This window comes from Aptenodytes patagonicus, chromosome 6 (assembly GCF_965638725.1).
Source record: "Aptenodytes patagonicus chromosome 6, bAptPat1.pri.cur, whole genome shotgun sequence".
Lineage (NCBI taxonomy): Eukaryota > Metazoa > Chordata > Aves > Sphenisciformes > Spheniscidae > Aptenodytes > Aptenodytes patagonicus.
In genome coordinates, this window is record NC_134954.1 from 76,231,554 (window position 1) to 76,252,136 (window position 20,583).

The 20,583-nt window shown below is 38.6% G+C and overlaps 1 protein-coding gene across 1 annotated transcript in view; it reads right to left on the reverse strand.

Moving 5' to 3' along the window:
* Positions 1-1,169: 1,169 nt before the first annotated feature.
* Positions 1,170-20,583, reverse strand: part of CCDC148 (coiled-coil domain containing 148) — a gene marked incomplete at its 5' end in the record, with an annotated part of 67,706 nt that continues 48,292 nt past the window's right edge. Inside the window, 4 exon segments of the mRNA XM_076340610.1 lie at positions 1,170-1,412; positions 7,563-7,681; positions 14,897-14,978; positions 14,980-15,053. Of these exon segments, the coding sequence (XP_076196725.1) occupies positions 1,322-1,412; positions 7,563-7,681; positions 14,897-14,978; positions 14,980-15,053 (366 nt within the window).

A 20,583-nucleotide genomic window follows, 5' to 3' on the forward strand; every position in this document is an offset into this window, starting at 1 on the left:
GTCAGAAGAGATCAACAGATCATGACTCTCAACCAGCCTCTTGTAAAATCTGACGCAAAAGACAATGCATTCAACCAGTAACTTAGAAAAGACGTAATAGAGTTATTATTAAAAATGTATTGACAACCTAAAATAACGCTGTTAATACTGCAAAATATTTAATTGAATCAGATTATTAAAAATAAAGCATTATTGACTAGAAATGAGCCTGAGTTCAACAGTTTAAAAATGACTGAAATAACAGACCAACGATCCCTTAGTTTTATTTATTCCTGTTATGCTTAGCTCTCCCACAGAAGATGGCTTGGAGTATTTGACCTCTGTTGTATTTTTCTTTCTTCTTGACTTTGTACACCCAAATGCTGAAGTGAAAGCACTTACAAGGTCACAAACAGTCCAGGAGGGACTAAGGAAGAATTTCACTGGCATGCACACTGTACTGGGATGGTTAATCCTGAAGCCAAAGGACATGCTGAAGGTGAGGTCAAGGTTGCATCAAATACTGTATTTTTAACCATGGGTAGTCCTGGGGAGAAAGCTGCTGCATTAGTGCTGTTTAAATTACCCAAATTCAAAAGGGTTTGAAGAACACCTTTTCTCCCTCCCTTATTTTCCTTTGGCTGCACATTTAGGCTGCAGTTCCTGGAGTGTAAAGAATGTGAACTCCAGATTTTTCCTTTTAGTCTTTGGAGGACAAAACAAGGAAATTAGATATAAAAATATAAATGAAGGTAAAATTACTCCTTCAAAAGTCAGCCATAGAAAAAAACCCCAAATGCTACATTTACTATGACAAATGTTAGCAAGCATTTTCTGGGATGTCCTTTTTAAAATAACGTGCAAAAGTTTCACAGAGAGTCAAATATCTCAAGAAAAAAAGTCGTCCAAGGTCTGTAAGTTTTCAGAATTTAAAAAGAATTTAAATTACTCATAAATCTTGCCTAAGACTCAAGGCAGACTTAAGATTATTAAAAAAGAAACAATCAAAAAAAAGAAACAAAGAAAAAGAGAAATCACATCCAACCCAAAGGAAAAAATAGTATCTATCTATTTTCAGATATCAACAGCTTCTACAGTGCAATTTAACATCATAATGTACCTGTTGTCAGAGTTACAAAGCACATAGGATTTATAACATGACAGAATTACTGCTAAAGTCAGACCAAAAGTGCATTTTAATTTCTTCATTTATTTGCTTTTGATAGATTGTTCTTTTTATCTTTCATGTAATATGACAGTATGTGTTTGTATCATTACTGTATATGAAAATACTATATACAGGAAATAAAACCACCTGCTGTCGGAGTGCTTAAAGGCATTTCTATTTTTCTTCTTCTTCATATGCTTCTTGAAGGGCCAGTTCCTTTTTCTCCAGCAACTGTTTTTCTAGTAATGTTTGTCTAACCTTTACCCTGCAAAACAGTATACATACAAATGGAAAAAACATTGGCCAAGTGTAATTTTAAATTTCTGTTATGATATTTCAGTTTGAAAACTAGTCTGATGTTTTCTATATCCACCTAATAATAATACAGTTGTTCATCAAAACACCTGAAAAATGCAAAAAATGCTTTTTCATTTGAATGTGTTATTTTTGTTGGAGTTTTTTGGTTTGGGGTTTTTGGGGAAGGGGGTTTGGGGAGTTGTTTGATTTTGGGTGGGTTTTTTTTGTTTTGTTTTGTTTTTTTTAAACAACTTGGCTAACCTTTCAGATTTCACTTCTAGATCACAGATTTTCTCTAGCATGCTTTATATAGCCCTGTTAATCTTCCCCCCCCCGCCCCCCCATTTTCTTTGCCAAGAAGAAATGTTCTCTGACATCTGCGTATGGCAGAGGAACTCTTTCCTATAACCCTTTCCATTAAAAGAAACACATCACTCCCATCATCAGTAACATCAATCTTGTTACTGAAAGCAGCAAGAAAACTTGAGAATTACACCCTTCTTCAAAAGGAAAAAAATGGAGGTTAGCACAAATAATCCTGAAACTTTACCTATGGCATTATTTTTGCTGGTCAACTTTTCACAATAGGTTTTTATAGCCCCGATAGTAATAGCATGACCATATTTCCCAATTACCTTCAGTCCACTGCCAAATTCTGTTTCTTATGAAGCTGTAGGGTATTCTTTGGTATGTCACTTTTAGTCGTTACATAGGAGTTGCCTTTGCCATGCTTTGCATTCGGAGAATTACCCTTCGTTTGCCCTTCAAATTTTAACTTGCCTTTAGAGAAATGGAGAAGAAAGAGCTGCTTCAACTACAATAAAACATGTATTTTTATTTTCTTACTCTCAAAATTTTAGTAAGCTCAAAGGAGTATATAAAACTTGTGCTATAAACTGCAAAAATCGGAACTAAACATACAGTTACGTTGGTAGCTAGAAAAGACCACTGCATCAATAATCCAGTAACAATTATCAGGACAAACAAATTTGTCCCAAGAGAGTGGTACAAAGCTGCCTGAGGATGCCCCGGAAAGGCTTTCAGTTTCTTACTGTAGCTATTGTAGTTTAGGCAGATGAATGCTTACAATAGTAGTCTTCAGAGGTAATTTTGTTCCAGGGAGAAAACCTAATCTTCTTTTTATATGAATAAAATTTAATAAAAAGCAGATTTTCGTATTTTTCTGAAAAATTATAAAAAATTATATTATATTGAAAACCTTTCACTCTGCTTGAGCTGACTGCTATGACACATGTTCTAAAATACTCCAGTGTAATCAAATATGAAATTCAGTACCCTGGAAACTTCTGTAAATTACGTCTTGATGCAGCATTTGTTGCTCCTGAGAAGGCGGCTCATGTTTTCATGACTGTGTTATCCTAAGGAGATCATCATCTTGCTCATGCTGGAGAGACCAAGGCCAGTATTAACAAAGATTAAGTTTCATTGTCAGAGGGCAATGGCAGAGCTATGAAATCTACACACAGGGAAGGCAGAGAACTTTGTAAATACATATTCAACCATACATTGTGTTCCTAATTTGGAACATTCTTCCAATACTTTTTATACTTGGCTTTAAATGTTTACTTGAGCTTTGATTTCACAGTGTCCACATTCAAATAAAGTTGTTAATTCTCTTTCACTCTGTTATACTCAGTAATATTTTAGCTACTATTTCTTCAAAGTAAACAAGTTTATAGAAAAGCTTAAAATTAAAATGTCTTAATACTCAATTTTGACTTTAAGTACCACAGTAAGTAACAATTTTAATAAACCACCAGCTGAAAAATGAGCTTAGCTGATTAGTTTTAGTAAAGCTACCTTTTTGAAGTATTGTGGGTACACACTTATGTAATTTTTGATAAGCATAATTTCATTAAAACTCTACTTTCAGACACTGTCTCACAAATATTCAATAGGAAATAATGAACTACTATGTTTATTATGAAAGCTTTAGCAAAACTTTAAAAAATTGGGTTATAATATAGATGGGGTTTTTGCCCTATATCACAACTTATCCTGTTCACTGTTGTCAGTTGAATAAATCTCATCTAAACAGTAGACAGTATTGTCTTAGTGGCTAAGAAGGTCTGCTTGTGTTTCCACCTGTGATAGGCTGAATCGATGCACAATGTCACCAAGGCACGAGGCAGCTGGGATAGAAAGTGTTTTACACACTAATTTGAACGTTTCAGAAGCAGCCACCAGTTCCCATGACAAAACTGATAGGCCAGATCCTTTGCTAATTTACGCTGCAACTGCAAAGCGCTGTGGCTATGTTGAGGTGCACAGCCTAACCCAGCCCTCAGCTCTAAAGGCATTCTTAAACGTAATAGCACAAGCTTGAAGCAAAGCTGCTGTAAGCATCAACTCCACCAACAGCCCTCTTGTTTGCCCAGCTTTATGAATGACTTTAACACCCAATTATTTGTCCACAGTTTTTCTGGATTCTTTCTGTTCTGTGTCCCTTCAACTTGGAGCACCAACTGGAGAGAGTGGGAGGGTTTTGGGGGAGTTGGCGAGAGCTGTGCTCCAGGAAGGGAAAAACCTTGAGGTGGGGCAAGAGGGGAGAGAGGAAAGGCTATCTGCATGCATTCCCACCAAGGAACTGCTGCAAAGAGCACAAGGGAAGGGAGAGATGCGATACGTAAGCACCTTCACCCCCAGCATGTGATAAACAGAGCTGCATGGCAAACAGCTGCCATTGCTCTGTTTCTGAGAGTTAGTCAGATAAAATTCTTGCCAAGAGCAATCCTTTCCTTCCGACTCTCCCACCCCTGCCCTTTGAATTCAGGGCCAGGACTGGCAGCCGTACAGGTGCTGGGTTAAAATGCCTGCAAATGTTTCCCACTCACTGCCTCACTGGAGGACAGGACTGTACCAATCTATTTCTCATAGGTAGTGACTGAAAATATTTGCACAATTTCATACCAATTTAATTCTCATCCTGCAATATTAATGCAAAATCTATTGCTTTGCGGGGGGAATGTTCTTTTAGAACATTTTATGTATACTCAACCCACTCCATACCTAAGGGCCTGATGGAGGACCTGACTGAAATTCACTGCATAGATTAAAAAAGGGAGAAGTGGACTGTTAGCAACAGACAAATATCTGCCCTTTTGGATGCTAATTCTTGAAGCACAGTAAGACTTAAATGCAGGTTGTAGTTCTTGATACCACATTAAAAGAGAGCTTATAATTCAGTGTCCTAAAGACATAGGCATGTAGACCTAGCTTAAGACATTTAGAATAGCTGAATGTGTGATCCTATGTATGTATAAAGGACCAACTGCAGTAGAAGTACATCCATGCCTACATCTCTACTTTCAATGGGCCACATGCAAATGTATCTTGCCAACACTACCTTCTTACCCTGACGTAGTCCTACCAGCTACCCCAGCTTAATGGGGTTAAGTCCTGCTGAATGCCAGTAAGGAGAAGGCACACCATTTATCTAGTACCTGCTGTGTTTATGGAGCATTTATCTCTCTGGAGCTGTCATCTACTAAACCTTTAATTTTTATTAAAAAAAGGATCAGAACTCTCTGCTTTCCTTTTCAGATGTGGCCAGCCCAGACCTTTTATGATACACACCAGTAATCAGAGCTCTTGTCCAGACAGTTTTAGTCTCAGGTTCTTAGCCTGAAGGAGTTCAAATCTGCATTTTCTGCATTATCAGCAAGCATCACAACCAGCGAGAATATACAATAGTCTAGGTAAGAGCACCTCCACCCCTGTTTTAATAGCTGGACCACTATCAGCAAACAATACACAATTAATGGGAGTAGAAGCAAGCAAAAAAGGAGTATGATTTTTGCTTACTTGTTGGGGTATTTGACAGGATCTAGGCAGACCTAGGTTCTTACCCCAGCCCCCGTGATTTTTTTAAACACCGTTTTACAAATTTTGTATTAAATGACTGTTGGATAAAAAATTAATACAGAATAGATATTGTGCTTGGAGCAGAAATCACAGCACAATCCTTTTTCCCTCTCCCATGTTTCTGAATGCAGATAGCATTCTTATTAGGATTTTGTGTTGAACTCACTACTTTCGCCATCTTTTATTTGATCAACATCTATGGGAACTTACATAAACTTAAACCCACTGGGGTTTAAAGCGCTGGGTAGCCAACATAAAACTGCAGCTACCTAGAAACTTCCAGGCCAAAAAATGAAATGTCCAATCAGTTAAATGTCTCCACTGTCAGATAGTCACTAAGCAGAGGAGTTGTAGAAAGCAAATTTGGACTTAGTCACTTGAAATTCTACATCCAGTTTCAGGTGCCTTTAATCCTTTTCTTTGATCTGGTCATAGCTCTGGCTATTCAGCATCTTGCAATTACAAAGTGAGACCTGAATAAATAGAGCACCACAGTGACTCTGTGATAATAATTTTCTTTTTTATAAACCTGATTACTTAATTTTAAATTAATTTTAAAAGCAATTCAGGGTAACAGCAGACCATTTTTTAATATCTTATTGTACCTGTTAGAAACTCTATGCATTATCCAGGCCATACCTTGTACTTGGAATAGTCACTCAGCTCACAATCTAAAAATCTTTTCCCTTCCCAAAAAAGCCTGAAAGTGTGTCAGATCAGAACTGTGGTACTGGCCTGTGCCATCTTTCATGATCAGTTCTGCAAGGACTCAAAACCAGTTTATGTGCTGCAACAGGTGAAACATGTAAGAATACTATTAGTTTCTACAGGACTGCAGTTCTGCACTATGAAATCATTATGCCATACCTTAGTTCAGTACAATACATATTTTAAAATGCCTTATACCATACTTGTAGCACTACAGTACCTAATAACAGTAACATCTCTCTGCCCTTCTTTGATTAATGTTTCTGAAGGCTTTGAAGATGAAAAGCATTAAGTAATTTCAAGGAATTATTAATCTCCACAAACAGTAAGCATTTTTATTTAAACTTTTATTTTGTACAGTACACCAATTCTGGGAAACATCATGCTAAACGTTTACCAACTTCTGATTCATAATAGCCCAAAAGTGTGATTATTTCCTTCCTGCATTTCTCAATGAACTGTGCCATTTCCTTATATTTTATTCTGCAACTTCTATTAGCATAAGAAAAGAACATTCCCCAAATGTATGGCATAGTGCAGTACACAGGTTTACAGAAAAGTCATTTTTTCCTGATCAGTTCTGCTGAAAACTCAGTAATTCAGGTATGTATGTTTCTTTTGCTATGAGCTAAAATCATTGCAGGTATGTTTAAGGAAAGGTATAGATATATTTGCAGCATAAGGATACAGACATTTAAATTTAGCTGTCAGCAAGTTATCATAACAAAGTAAGATCAAAGTAGTGTTTCCCACAGAATGCTTAAGATGGAGTTTAATATTCTAATGCCAATGGTACTTTAACCCTATTTTAATTACATTTTTGGTCCGTGCAATTTGGTGGCTCCCTCTATGTAAAAAAAGTAAGCCTGTGATTTGAGAGCAATTATAACCAGACTACATACAGGTTTTTTTATGCTCCTCTGTGACAGAGGAATTCCTCTATGAAATAAAGTATTTCTTCAACAGGTCATTAAAGGCCATATCCTGCAATGAAGACTTGGCAGGGATTCACGTTAACAGACTGAAGTCCTAAATTACATCAAACAGGTGAAGAGCATCTACAACTAGATGCGCAGTTTAAGACCCTCTAAAAGAATAATAAATATCTTTGAGGCTGTTAAGTGCTTAATGTGCTCTTCTCGCTTGCCTCTCAAACAAAACTAACCTGATTATAAATAATTTTGCAAAGTAGGAATGTAGAAGGTCTTATTACCCGGCTACAATTAAAAAATCACGAAGGGAGCTGGTTTTAATGTGGGTAGCCTATCATGATTACAACAGTTTAGTGCTGACAAAGGTCTAAAACTTTGATGAATATGAACTAATTCAAACTAACAAATAAATTGCATCCAGGATACAATCATGATGCAACCTTGGTGTATAGACTGGAGTAACTGCCAAACAAGAAGAAAAAAAAATTACTTATCTCAATTTATTCTAATTTAGAAAGTTGGGAGATCAAAGCAAATTAGATTATAAGAAGTTCCTATTGATACTATAGATATTCACATTTAATTTCTTTTACCTTTCTCTGTCTTTAACTGCTTGTTCAGCCATTAATTTTGTTAATTCCTCCAGATGTTGTAGATCTTTCTCTTCCTGTTCTTGCCACTTGAGCTGTTTCTCAGCCCAGTACTTTTTCAACTAGAGTTTGAACAAATACAGTAAACAAAATAACAATCATTCACAAGCCAAGGTAGTGAGAACAAGTAAAGTAAGAAAAGCATTAAGTTAAAGAAAATCCAATTTTGATCTTTTTAGAATAAAATTTATATTTTATAACAGTATGGGCTAACAAAAGATTTACTAGGAGAACAAGAGGGTGTGGAGCCCCCACAACAGAAATAGTACAATCAGACTATGGACACTAATTTGAATCTAATTTTCAACTGCTAACTAAAGACTACCACTTTCATTTCCTCCTTGCTTTCCTACTCTACCATCAAAACCTTCAACTATGCTGCTCAAGGGAGTGAACGTTCCTTGAGTTAAAAAGTCCTAGGTTAACTCAAACAGCTGGATCCATGCCAGCCCAGTTCATTTTGGCTGAGGTGGAGAGCCTGCTGAGGAACAGGAAGAAGCATATGAGTGGTCATCATGTAAGCATGAAGAAAGGCCTCAAGCAAGACGGTGAAACCTGAGCAGGGAAGCTTATCTGGAAAGATGAGGTTTTTTGGATGCAAAATGAGGAATTGGGATTTAAAGTAAATATTGCTGAAGTGAAACTCTGAATTCTTCATTTGAATAAATTCTACAGATTTCCATTCCTAAAACCAGGCAGTTCTTCAAAGACAACTCGTGGGAATTTGCAGCAAGCTTGTAATTCCCACCTTGCTATGACATACATTACAAATCATAGAATCATTTAGGTTGGAAAAGACCCTTAAGATCATTGAGTCCAACCGTAAACCCAACACTGCCAAGTCCACCACTAAATCATGTCCCTAAGCACCACATCTACACGTCTTTTCAATACCTCCAGGGATGGTGACTCAACCACTTCCCTGGGCAGCCTCTTCCAATGCTTCACAACCCTTTCGGTGAAGAAATTTTTCCTAATATCCAATCTAAACCTCCCCTGGCGCAACTTGAGGCCATTTCCTCTCATCCAGTCACTTGTTACTTGGGAGAAGAGACCAACACCCACCTCGCTACAACCTCCTTTCAGGGAGTTGTAGAGAGCGATAAGGTCTCCCCTGAGCCTCCTTTTCTCCAGGCTGAACAACCCCAGTTCCCTCAGCCGCTCCTCATCAGACTTGTTCTCCAGACCCCTCACCAGCCTCGTTGCCCTTCTCTGGACACGCTCCAGCACCTCGATGTCCTTCTTGTAGTGAGGGGCCCAAAACTGAACACAGTATTCGAGGTGCGGCCTCACCAGGGCCGAGTACAGGGGCACGATCACTTCCCTACTCCTGCTGGCCACACTATTTCTGATACAGGCCAGGATGCCATTGGCCTTCTTGGCCGCCTGGGCACACTGCCGGCTCATGTTCAGCCGGCTGTCGACCAACACCCCCAGGTCCTTTTCCGACAGGCAGCTTTCCAGCCACTCTTCCCCAAGCCTGTAGCGCTGCATGGGGTTGTTGTGACCCAAGCACAGGACCCGGCACTTGGCCTTGTTGAATCTCATCCAGCTGGCCTCGGCCCATCGATCCAGCCTGTCCAGGTCCCTCTGCAGAGCCTTCCTACCCTCGAGCAGATCAACACTCCCGCCCAACTTGGTGTCATCTGCAAACTTACTGAGGGTGTACTCGATCCCCTCGTCCAGATCATTGATAAAGATATTGAACAAGACCGGCCCCAGTACTGAGCCCTGGGGAACACTACTTGTGACTGGCTGCCAACTGGATTTAACTCCATTCACCACAACTCTCTGGGCCCGGCTGTCCAGTCAGTTTTTTACCCAGCGAACAGTACACCCATCCAAGCAGTTTCTCCAGGAGAATGCTGTGGAAAACGGTGTCAAGGGCCTTACTGAAGTCCAGATAAGCAACATCCACAGCCTTTCCCTCATCCACTAAGCAGGTCACCTTGTCATAGAAGGAGATCAGGTTAGTCAAGCAGGACCTGCCTTTCATAAATCCATGATGACTGGGCCTGATCACCTGGTTGTCCTGTATGTGCTGCGTGATGGCACTCAAGATGATCTGCTCCATTACCCTCCCTGGCACCAATGTCAGACTGACAGGCCTGTAGTTCCACAGATCGTCCGTCCTTCTGGCCCTTCTTGTAGATGGGCATCACATTTGCCAACCTCCAGTCAACTGGGACCTCCCCGGTTAGCCAGGACTGCTGATAAATGATTGAAAGTGGCTTGGTGAGCACTTCTGCCAGCTCCCTCAGTACCCTCAGGTGGATCCCATCCGGCCCCATAGACTTGTGTGTGTCTAAGTGGTGGAGCAGGTGGCTAACCATTTCCCCTTGGGTTATGGGGGCTTCATTCCACTCCCCATCCCTGTCTTCCTGCTCAGGGGGCTGGGTACCCCGAGAACAACTGGTCTTACTATTAAAGACTGAGGCAAAGGAAGCATTAAGTACCTCAGCCTTTTCCTCATCCTTTGTCACCATGTTTCCCCCTGCATCCAATAAAGAATGGAGATTCTCCTTTGCCCTTCTTTTGTTGCTAATGTATTTATAGAAACATTTTTAATTGTCTTTTACGGCAGTAGCCATATTAAGTTCTAGTTAGGCTTTGGCCCTTCTAATTTTCTCCCTGCATAACCTCACGACATCCTTGTAGTCCTCCTGAGTTGCCTGCCCCTTCTTCCAAAGGTCATAAACTCTCTTTTTTTTCCCTGAGTTCCAGCCAAAGCTCTCTGTTCAGCCAGGCTGGTTGTCTTCCCCACCGGCTCATCTTTCAGCACATGGGGACAGCCTGCTCCTACGCCTTTAAGATTTCCATCTTGAAGAATGTCCAGCCTTCCTGGACTCCTCGGTATAAGACCTCCCGTATTTCTTGATCTTGCAGCCTCTTGCCCTAACTGAAGCTAAGCTGACCTATCCTGCCTGTTCCAGTTATTAACACATAATAACAACACATCATAATACAACTCATATTCCATGTCATCTCCAACAGGTATCATATATTCTCTTTTCTGCCTTATACTAAATACTCTGCTATCCCAACAAGAAGAGTTAGGATGACATGGTAGATCTACAAAGGTCAGCACTCTTGCAATTTCTCTTTATTGTACTTCTCACCCTTTTATTCCTCCCCCCACCCACTCCCATTCCACATGCAGGTACCAGAAGAGAAAGACAAGCTGGGACACAGAAATAATGACATACCCTGATGTACTTCTAAATCAGAAACCAAAAGAATAGCCAGAGAATGGCATGGTGCTTCATACCACCTCAGGGCTGACTGAGAAACCCCTTAGACCTAACAGACTTCTTGGCAATTGCTATGACAAACAGAAAGAGAAAAGCTACCGAATTCACTAAAAATTACTGCTTCCGGCAAAACAAAGATAGTGTTTACCTTGAAAATCAAGACTGAGTTTTTGAAAAAACTGTTTATGATGACAGAAGCGTATGACAATGCTGCCACTTGTAAATTCACTAACAAAACAACATCATGTTTCTAAAATTTAAAATACAACTGGAAAAATAGAGAATAGAAGCTTTAGAAAAAGATGCAAAAATCCAAGAAAATCTTAAGAATTTTAATAATCTAAGAAAATGTTAACTATAAAATTAATTATAAAAGAAATTATACCTCAATAATCTGTTGATTTTACAATCAAATGCATAAAGTTCCTATGAAAGTCTGAGACCTTATCCTACCTCCCAAAATATAGGTAATGTCTTACAAAAAAATTTACTTATGGAATCATCTCACATGAAAAGCTTCATAAAATGGCAATAAAAATAACTTCTTTATCATCCACTGGACTATATTGAATTTAAGCCGCTTTTGGAGATTTCAGTTTAAATGGCAGTCAAAATACCATCCTCTTTGTATGATTGACTTTGTGCAGAAAAACCTTTAACTATCATGATTCAGAATAAAACAGGTCTTCCAAACAGTGCTTATATTTCAGAATTCCCAATCATTTCTTTATATAGGCCTTTTTTTACACATGAAGGACATGAAAACAAGGATGGCTATAACCATATTTCTTAGAATGCTTTTATTTAATATTGTTTGGAATACTTATATTTATGGAATAAAACTCTCTCTTTTGCAATTATTCCCTTTCTGTATTCCACATTGCCTGAAGGCTTTCTCATAAACTCTAATTAGGGGCCACTGGATATTTCTGAAATTCTGTATTTAAATATATAGGAAAAAATCTGATCTGCAGTCCAATAGAACAAACATAGCATTGGTATTTAAGATCTAATGTTATTTTACCCATTCTCAGGTTTGGAAGTACTTGACATACCCTGCCTAGGTTACAAACTAGGTAGAGAGTGGGCATTTCTTTTACATTGATCACAGATATTTTACATATTCTTCTTGCTGCCACAGAACATTCAGCAGAAAAGCAGCGGCAGTATAAGGTTAGCAGCCCTTTTTAAGGATCTAAGATGTAACATACTCAAATGAAACATATGACTGCTGACCTCAAACAGCTGCTGTTCCATCTGTGCATAGGCAGAGGACTGTTCTGTATAGACATTACACATAGGCCAGAGAAAAGTGGAAAGTTTGCACAATCAAAATATTTACACATTGTCATGGTTTAACCTCAGTCGCAACTGAGCACCACACAGCCGCTCACTCGGCTGTGAAAGAAAATTAACTCTATCCCAACCGAAACCAGGACACACATAAAATGAACATTGCTGGTGGTTAGGTCAACACAGCCTCACCAAGCCTCTTCCCCCTTCCTTGTGGTTTCAGAGCCACCTGCTACTATCAACACAGTGTGAGTAAAGACAAATAAGCAGAACAAGCTGTAACAAAAAGAAAAGCAGCAGCAAAGTTTCTCATAACCTAAGCAGCAAACCATCAGCAGCAAATACGGGCTGCCCCTCTCTCTGTACCTCCGTTTCCATTGCTGGTGGAGAAACCACAAAATCTCACAATCACATGCTCCAACTGAGAGAACTTATGGATTATCCATACCAGTCAAAATTTCATCACATCTCACCCTGAAAACTCTCATATAGAAGATGAATGCAGACACCAAATGTAGAAGTTCTGCCTTAATTTGTTATTTTATAACTTTAAATCCAACATGTAAGAACAGTAACAACATATCAAACCAAGAACAAATACCAGGAAACATATGTCAGTGTGGGGAAAAAAAAAATCACATATACAATATAGTTTTGTAACACAATGCACATACACATAATCTTGAAAAATTCCCCTGTGTCTTTTTATAGAGGTTTATGTCTAAAAAGTTCACCAACAATATCTACAATAAGCCAATTAAAGGTAAAGGTAAAACCAATACTGATTTAAATTGAGCCAGGATTTCTCTGAAAGTGTATGGTTTGCAAACACATAAATATGGCTTTCTCAACTTTTGAACCTGAAATTACAGTCTCAAATGTTAGAGATAAATTTAAGGATAAGCATAAAACCATGAGTTACCTGGTCGGACCTCGTAACTGAGCAGGAGATTGGACTAGAGATCTCTTGAGGTCCCTTCCAATCTGAACTTTTCTGATTCCTATGAAAAGTGAGAGTATTCTGTGTGTTTTGAAGAAAAGAGAAACATCTCTTGAAACTGACTTTTGGACAATTAGTTGCAATTTTACTAACTATATGATTTAGCATAGTTTTAATGGAAAGATTGTGCTCTGCCAAGAATGTGTATTTCATCTTTAAGACAAATTGCAGAAAAAGTATAAAATCAGGTGACCAATGTAAGTACAGACTTCTTCAGCTAGAGAAGAAACTAAAGACATATTTCTTTGGACAAAGCAAGGAAAAGATATTTGAGTGCTATAAAAATAGATAGGGAAATTCCAAGTAGTGTAGGACTTTATTTTCATTCTTCTGCTAAGGCAGTCAGTTTCACCTGCCTGCAAGTCATTTATTTTGCTCTGCTATAATTTTTTTTCTGCTTTTAGTAAGTGTTGTAAATTGTTTTAGTAAAAACTTAATCAATTTGCTGTAAGTATGGATAGTTTTGTGTTTGGTCCCCCCCTCCCCCCCCCAAGGAATATCACTGCAATAGACACCTCTACCGACATGAGAATCCATCAAATTCTAGGGTGTCTAACTGGCCGTGTTGTAATCCCATCAGTAAACGTTTGGCTCCCAGTAAGGTATGTTACACAGAAATGTGGCAGATAAATAAAGACAGGAAGGCAAAATCTAAAAAGAAAACATGATAACATGTATAAAGATTTTGTTTTCTTCCTTCTTTTGCACAAGCTTTCTGTAATGTGACACATACTGATGTCACTAAAACCTTCATATGCATCATGAAAATACTCTATTTGAAACAGTTTAGCCTTGTTTTCTTAACTCTGCTTCTAACTGGCATGTTATAAGAGCACAACTTTTAGTGACCCTTCTTGCAAACATGTTAGCACAAATAGTCCCATAAAAGACTATTTACTCATCAGCATTTGAAAGACAAAGTGCTAAGAATCTATGACATTCTCCAACTTATTTTTTCCAGAAATAATTATGCAGTCTTAACAAATACGCCACAGGTGAGTTGGACTCTAAGCACGCCAGATTTCAGTGTAAAAAATAATCAGAAGAAGAGGTAAAGTTCTAATAAAACAACCTCCTGGATTTTTGCCATATCATTTAAATAAATAAATAAATAATACAAATAAGTATGTGACACAGCTTGATTTTCTAAACGCATTACATACACTATAGTGGATTTCTGATTTTCTATTAAGTTGAAGTTTAGACTTATGCATCGAAGCCATTTCCCAAGTAGTCACCACATAAGTACTTAGAATAATGTAACACAGACTTTGGATATCGTGAAATAGTTAATGTTAACATTATGCTTCAGGCTCACTTTTAAGGCCCTTGCACTGCAAAGTGCAGTGCGCGATCTTGCAGACAATATACTGTAAGGCTCATTTGCTGCATTGCAGCATACTTAACCGCAGCATTGGAAACTTTCATAGTCTTTGCCACATTGCTAAAAAGCACAAATCTCTAAGAGTTAGAAATTCAGTAGTGCCTCTGTGCTGATTTTTTGTGACACGGAGATAGTCACATACATTTATTTGTGTATGCTTTTTGGTTTTTTTTAGAAACGTAATGAAGTAACATAACTGGTGTGTAAAAGCAGGCAGCTTTAAGCTAAAATGGACAGTAGCAAGACTCAACTAACTATTTGCTCATCTCTATACTAATACTTAATACTTTACAAGAATACAAGGTAGTGAGATCAGTTAAAGATTTTAAAGGCAATTGTACACATTAACATATGCCAAAATGTATAAAAGTTTCTCTTTCTCCTGAGCTCTACGAATCATTTCCTGTTCTTTCTGTAGCCTTTCTTTCTCACCTTTCTTTTCTTCTGGCAGCTACAGCAGCTTCTAGTTTAACAGCCTCTTCCTGCTGTGCTTTCCAATGTAGAACCTGGAAGAAATGGTTGAAAAGACAGTCCTGCAGCAGACTTGTGTAATACTGTGATCCTGCCAAACAGACTGGGAAGGAAACCCATGTAATCCATTTACAAACTAAGATTTATAATCTTATCAGCAATACATAATCATTTAGTAAACACCACCTTTCCCCATGTTAATGTGCAATTCACAACTGATTGGCATAATATGCAATAAAATCACATATGAAAAGATTTTGGGCAAAACTGTCAAAACCATCTCAGTAACATCAGATCTTAAATTCCCCTTCAGCACTTAGACTTTCAATAACATGTAAATTTCTTAATGAACCTATGAACAAATGGCGACCAATGCTAACAGACCAGGGTCTGCTCGCATCCTTCAACTCAGGCATTTCTGTAACAGCACTTAATTTCCAACCAGGACTCTGTGGAAATCAATGGACTCCAGTGACAGAGACTTCACCTTTTGTCAGCTTTCAAACCGTGCAAAATTAGTCTAGGATCCCTGGCCACTTGTTCAAGGGTTGTGACCAGTGCCTATAATGGTCTTATATACCTGACATCCTGCTCTTCTGAGGGAAGACAGACATCAGCGGCAGCTCAGCTGCCCAGCAGCTTCCCGGACCACTGGTTAAATGCATGCAGAAGCACAGCAGGGATCAGGTCCACAGCACCTCTTCTTACAGGGCCTGCGACACTTCTTAACAAAACGTGTCAGGGACAGGATGGGTCACTTAGCTCAACATGCCAAAAATCCATTCTTGACATATTCCTGACACTGTATTGGTTAAACAAGACAACATGTCCTCAGTAACTGGTAATGGGTAGTGACTTATTTTCAGTGTTCTTGAGCACACTTCTGAGTCAGCGTGGATCCCCGATTTACCTTGGTGTTGTCAAGAGCAGTTGTACGCTCATCTGTCTCATGCTGATTTCAATAGGATTAAAGAAGTCTCCTTTTTGTTGGCTTGCCAGCTCTTCTTGCAATGGATTTGTCAAGTAATAACAGAACTCTGTATTCCTCAAAGGAACAAGCATTTCAGCCATTTTTCATCTGACTACAGTAAGTACTTTAATACTAAGATATTAAAATACTTTACTTATATTTTTTCCCACCTTTACTGCATTTCACTAGCTGTGTGCACAGGCTCTATTAATTCTTCTCTTCTGTCCTTGTGAAAGATTTTTGTTCACAAATCCAGCGCTCCCTGGGGTCTGAGGTTCTCAGTGAGTTGCATCTCTGAGTGATGTCGTGTTTGCCCCACTTCTTTGCTTAAATAACAATTATATTTTGTTCTTTGCAAAGTGTCCCAATAGACTAAACACTGCTGTGACTTTTCATGTAGTGCAGACAAACTAATAACATGAAAATAACATGAAATTTTACAGTGGTTGTAAAATTAAACTCTTTATTAAAAGATTTAAAGATAGCTTATTAAAGAGATACTCTGCCTGTAATGAATGCCATGCGTACACAGACTAACCAACAGTTACTTTTGTCTCCTGCAACCTGCGTTTATCTTTAAAAGTTCAGTGCAGTTTGCTACCATACCCAAGCATAAGCATTAACTGATGTGTTTTCATGTTTTAATAAAAACTACTGAGTTTTGGGGTTCTTCAAGGAACTTCCATTTACACTGTTATTCTCTCAGAGTACATATAACTTTTCCCAGCTTCAACTCCATCCGCAAAGTTAAGAATTATGATTTAGCTGAGCATTAAACTCTTTTCAACCTCTTTTCTTCCATCTTTGTAACTAATTCTCAGCGGAGGCCTGTTCATAACTGTGTTTCACCTTCTGAAATCTCCTTTCTCTCCTTTCTAGGAAAAAAAAGCTAGGAAACAGCCATCTTCACCAATTAAATGTTTTACAGGAAGAGAGCAAAGGCCCGAGTCAAAAATTATCCTTGCAACTAGGAAAATGTAGGCAGCTAGGAGAAAAAAGGCACAAGATCCTGAAAACTCAAACTTCTCTACTTCCCTCCATCTCTACCTTATTTGGACAATGCTACTAATTATTTTATGGGGCAGTGGGGTAGAAACAGGGATAAGTTTGTCTGTGCCAGCAAGTATTAATGGCACTGAATGAATGTCAGAAAATGTAGTGGGATGGTTTGCAAGGAGGGAACATAAACGTGTGTACATGGAAACTGCAGTTGGGCATGGATGCTTGAAAATATGCAAGAGGGATCAATTAGGATACATACATGCAAACTGCACTTGTCCATATGTATTTGAGTGTGCAGTAATGTAATGGCAGACAGCACAGAAACAGCTATTTTTCTTTTAGCTATTCTCACAAAATTATTTCAAACTGGAGTTCACACTTGTACAGTATGGAAAGAAAAATTAAAAATGTTACTGCCGTGATCCTTAGCACAGATGTTACTCTTCATATATGATCTTTCTCCTCAAAATTATGAAAATGTTCCCTTAACAGGATCTCATGTATATAATAGTAATAAAAAAATTGTTAATGAAAGACATATTTGGTAGAGCTTCTTTGGCAGTGGTAAAACTATCCTTTCATTCCTAAAAAGAAAAAAGCACACCCCCCCTCGCCCCAAATCCTTTAACCTGCCAGTCATAGGTATGTTAAGTTTCTGTAAGAACTGGGGAGCACACTGAGCACTTGTGGGACACACAGAACACCTGTTCTCCCCCCACTCCCCAATCTTCCATTAATTAGAAGTGAGATATTAACATAAATAACCCTTAGACATAAGTACTGTAATATAAATAACTCAGCATCTGCATTAAATAATTTCTTTTTTTTTCAGAAAAGAGAACTAAATATGACTGGTCCCACTTCAATATACACTGCATATGAATCATTTACCTTAATTTCCTCAAAACAGGTTATTAAAAGAAGTACTGGGCAAAAATTTTTGCTAAGTAGTAGGTTTCCCCCCCAGTAATATGCTTTTGGTCATCCCAAATACTTTAATGAATCCAAGCAGTATGTTCCAAATAGTTTCCAAATTTTTATTTAATGACTTGATTAATCAAGACTGCCATATGACAGCATAAATACCTTGAGCCCTCTTACCCAGGCTGTGGGAGATCCACATTCAATTCTTCATTCTGTAAAAAGGAATATGAAGCCATGTTTAGGGTTAAAATTATTCCAGGATGCAGAAAACAGAACCAGAGCAGCTGAGGTTGGAAGGGACCTCTCAAGACCGTCTAGGCCACCCCCCACGCTCAGAGTCAGCTACAGCTGGTTACCTAGGACCATGTTGAATCAAGGTTTAAATATCTCCAAAGGGTGGAGGCTCCACAAACTCTCTGGCCAACATGTTCTAGTGTTCATCCACCCTCTCAGTAGAAAAGTGATGGATGGAATGGAATTTCAAGTCTTTCAGTTTGTGCCCATTGCTTCTTGTCCTGTCACTGGGCACCTCTGAAGAGAGTCTGGCTCCGTCCTCTTTGCATCCTTCCTTCAGTTATTTATCTACATTGATGAGATACCCCTGAGCCTCCTCTTGTCTAGACAGTCAACAGTCCCAGCTCTCTCTGCCTTTCCTCATAGGAGAGGTGCTCCAGACCCTTCATCTTAATGGTCCTTCGCTGGACTTGCTCCAGTAAGAAAGAAATAATTACACACTTTTTGGGACAGGGCCCTGTATCCAGATGGCCTCAAAATTAAGAAGAACATCCTCATTTCTAGACTAGCTTGAACCAGGGTCTTCTCATTCCCTGACATTGTAGCTGTTCCATTTGAAAATCACCAAGAAGCAGAGGAGTGTCTCTCTTCCAGTGTCCAGACATTCACTTGGGAATGTCTTCTTTGCTGTCCACTGTCTTTTCTTTAATGTCAAAGAATTAGTCTGGTGTAGAGAGGAACACATTTTCTCCATAGGTCAGTCCTCACATCATTCTCCCATACCAGTTCCCATACTCAGTTCTGGGACTCAAGTCTTTCTCTCCTATCATCTGAGATCTTATTTCCGTAAGTTTGTTCATAAGTTAAACACATCAAGTTGACAAGCAGATGCTGTAAGATTTAAGCAAGTTCCAAGAAAAAGAAGCAGGCATTTAGCTATGTTTTTAGGCATAAGAGAAATGCATTTTCTTAAGGAATATGCAAAGCAAGGATTCTTGTTCAGTGTAGGGGCACTACCAAAAAGGCAGGAAAGAAGCAGGTAAGAGGATCTAAACACACTTTCTTAGGAGAGTTGTCTGAACTCTCCCAAGAGAGCCACTGAAGGTGAGGAACAGTGAAGTATAAGGGGCAAGATGTATTCAGACCTTTATTTCAGGGTTTTCTACAGTTCTGACACCGATAACAAACTCAGCACTAGACGGGGTCTAAACAGCTTGCTTAGCTTGGCAAGAATGAAAATGGATAAATGAAGACTTAAGCAAAAAATTGCCATGTAGCAGAGGTTTATTAGATGGATCCTACAGAGGAAGCCAGTGGGTTTGGGCCTGTCTCATGCAGAGGGAATGACAAACTGATTGGTTCTAACCCATACAAGAACAACAATACAATCAAGTGGGCAAAGAAATCCATAGCGGCTCCACATCCTAAAGCAAGCAAGTTCCAAGGGAAGCGTCAGCAGAAGAATGTGTATCACTGTTAATGAAAACAGCCAATTACAATTTCAAACCATCTGTCTAAACAGAAATATGGAACAACAATAAAAATAGAATGAGGATTACATGAGATGACCACACTAGCAGCTACGAGACTTCTAGAGGAAAGGTGTCAATTTTCATAAGACCCTATTTTCTGGAGCTTAGCTGTAATACCTGAAATGAGACCTCCCCCACACTGTGAAACTTGTAACACAAGGCATTTGTCTAAATAGCAATTTTGGCAGCAGTCTGCTCATGCATTTTAGCAGTTTAAGAATCTAAAATAAATGCTAAATTGTTTCAGTTACCCTTCACTTGCTACACTAATAAACTTAAAAAGGAATGTTTTGAAAATGAATGTGGAAGAAGATGGAATCATTTCTACCTCACTTTTGAAACAGACTGAAGGAAAAACATATACATGAAGCTTTAAAATCTAACAACAAACAAAAAATGAATGAAATCTGCTAAAAGTCTACTCAGATTGGAGCTAGAATAAACTGCAGAAGCATTCCAAGGAACGTTAAACTTCTGTAATAACATCATTGAGATTTTTTGAACTAAAATGAGGTAACACTCAAACTATGTAACAAAAAAATGGCTTTTTTAAAGTTTGTATTTTCCTACATCCTGCTTCACACTCCTTTCAAAGTCTCTTCGATAATGAGATATATGCCAATGTAAGTGGGCTCATGACATGATACAGCTCCAGTCTCCTCCAAGTCTGAGAACCCTCTTGATCCTTTACTGGTCTTCTCTAGATATTAATTTACCTATTAACCAGGGATCTTTTTTAGTTGTTTGATTGCAGCCATTAGTTAGCATGGTCTCAATAAAAGTTGCAGTTAACTGATACTTCAGGGCAACTACAGACTGGAAATGGATGTTGAGACCAGAATTGGCCCAGCAGAGAGTCTGTCAAGACAACAACTGATGGAAGGAAAGCAAACAACAATAAAG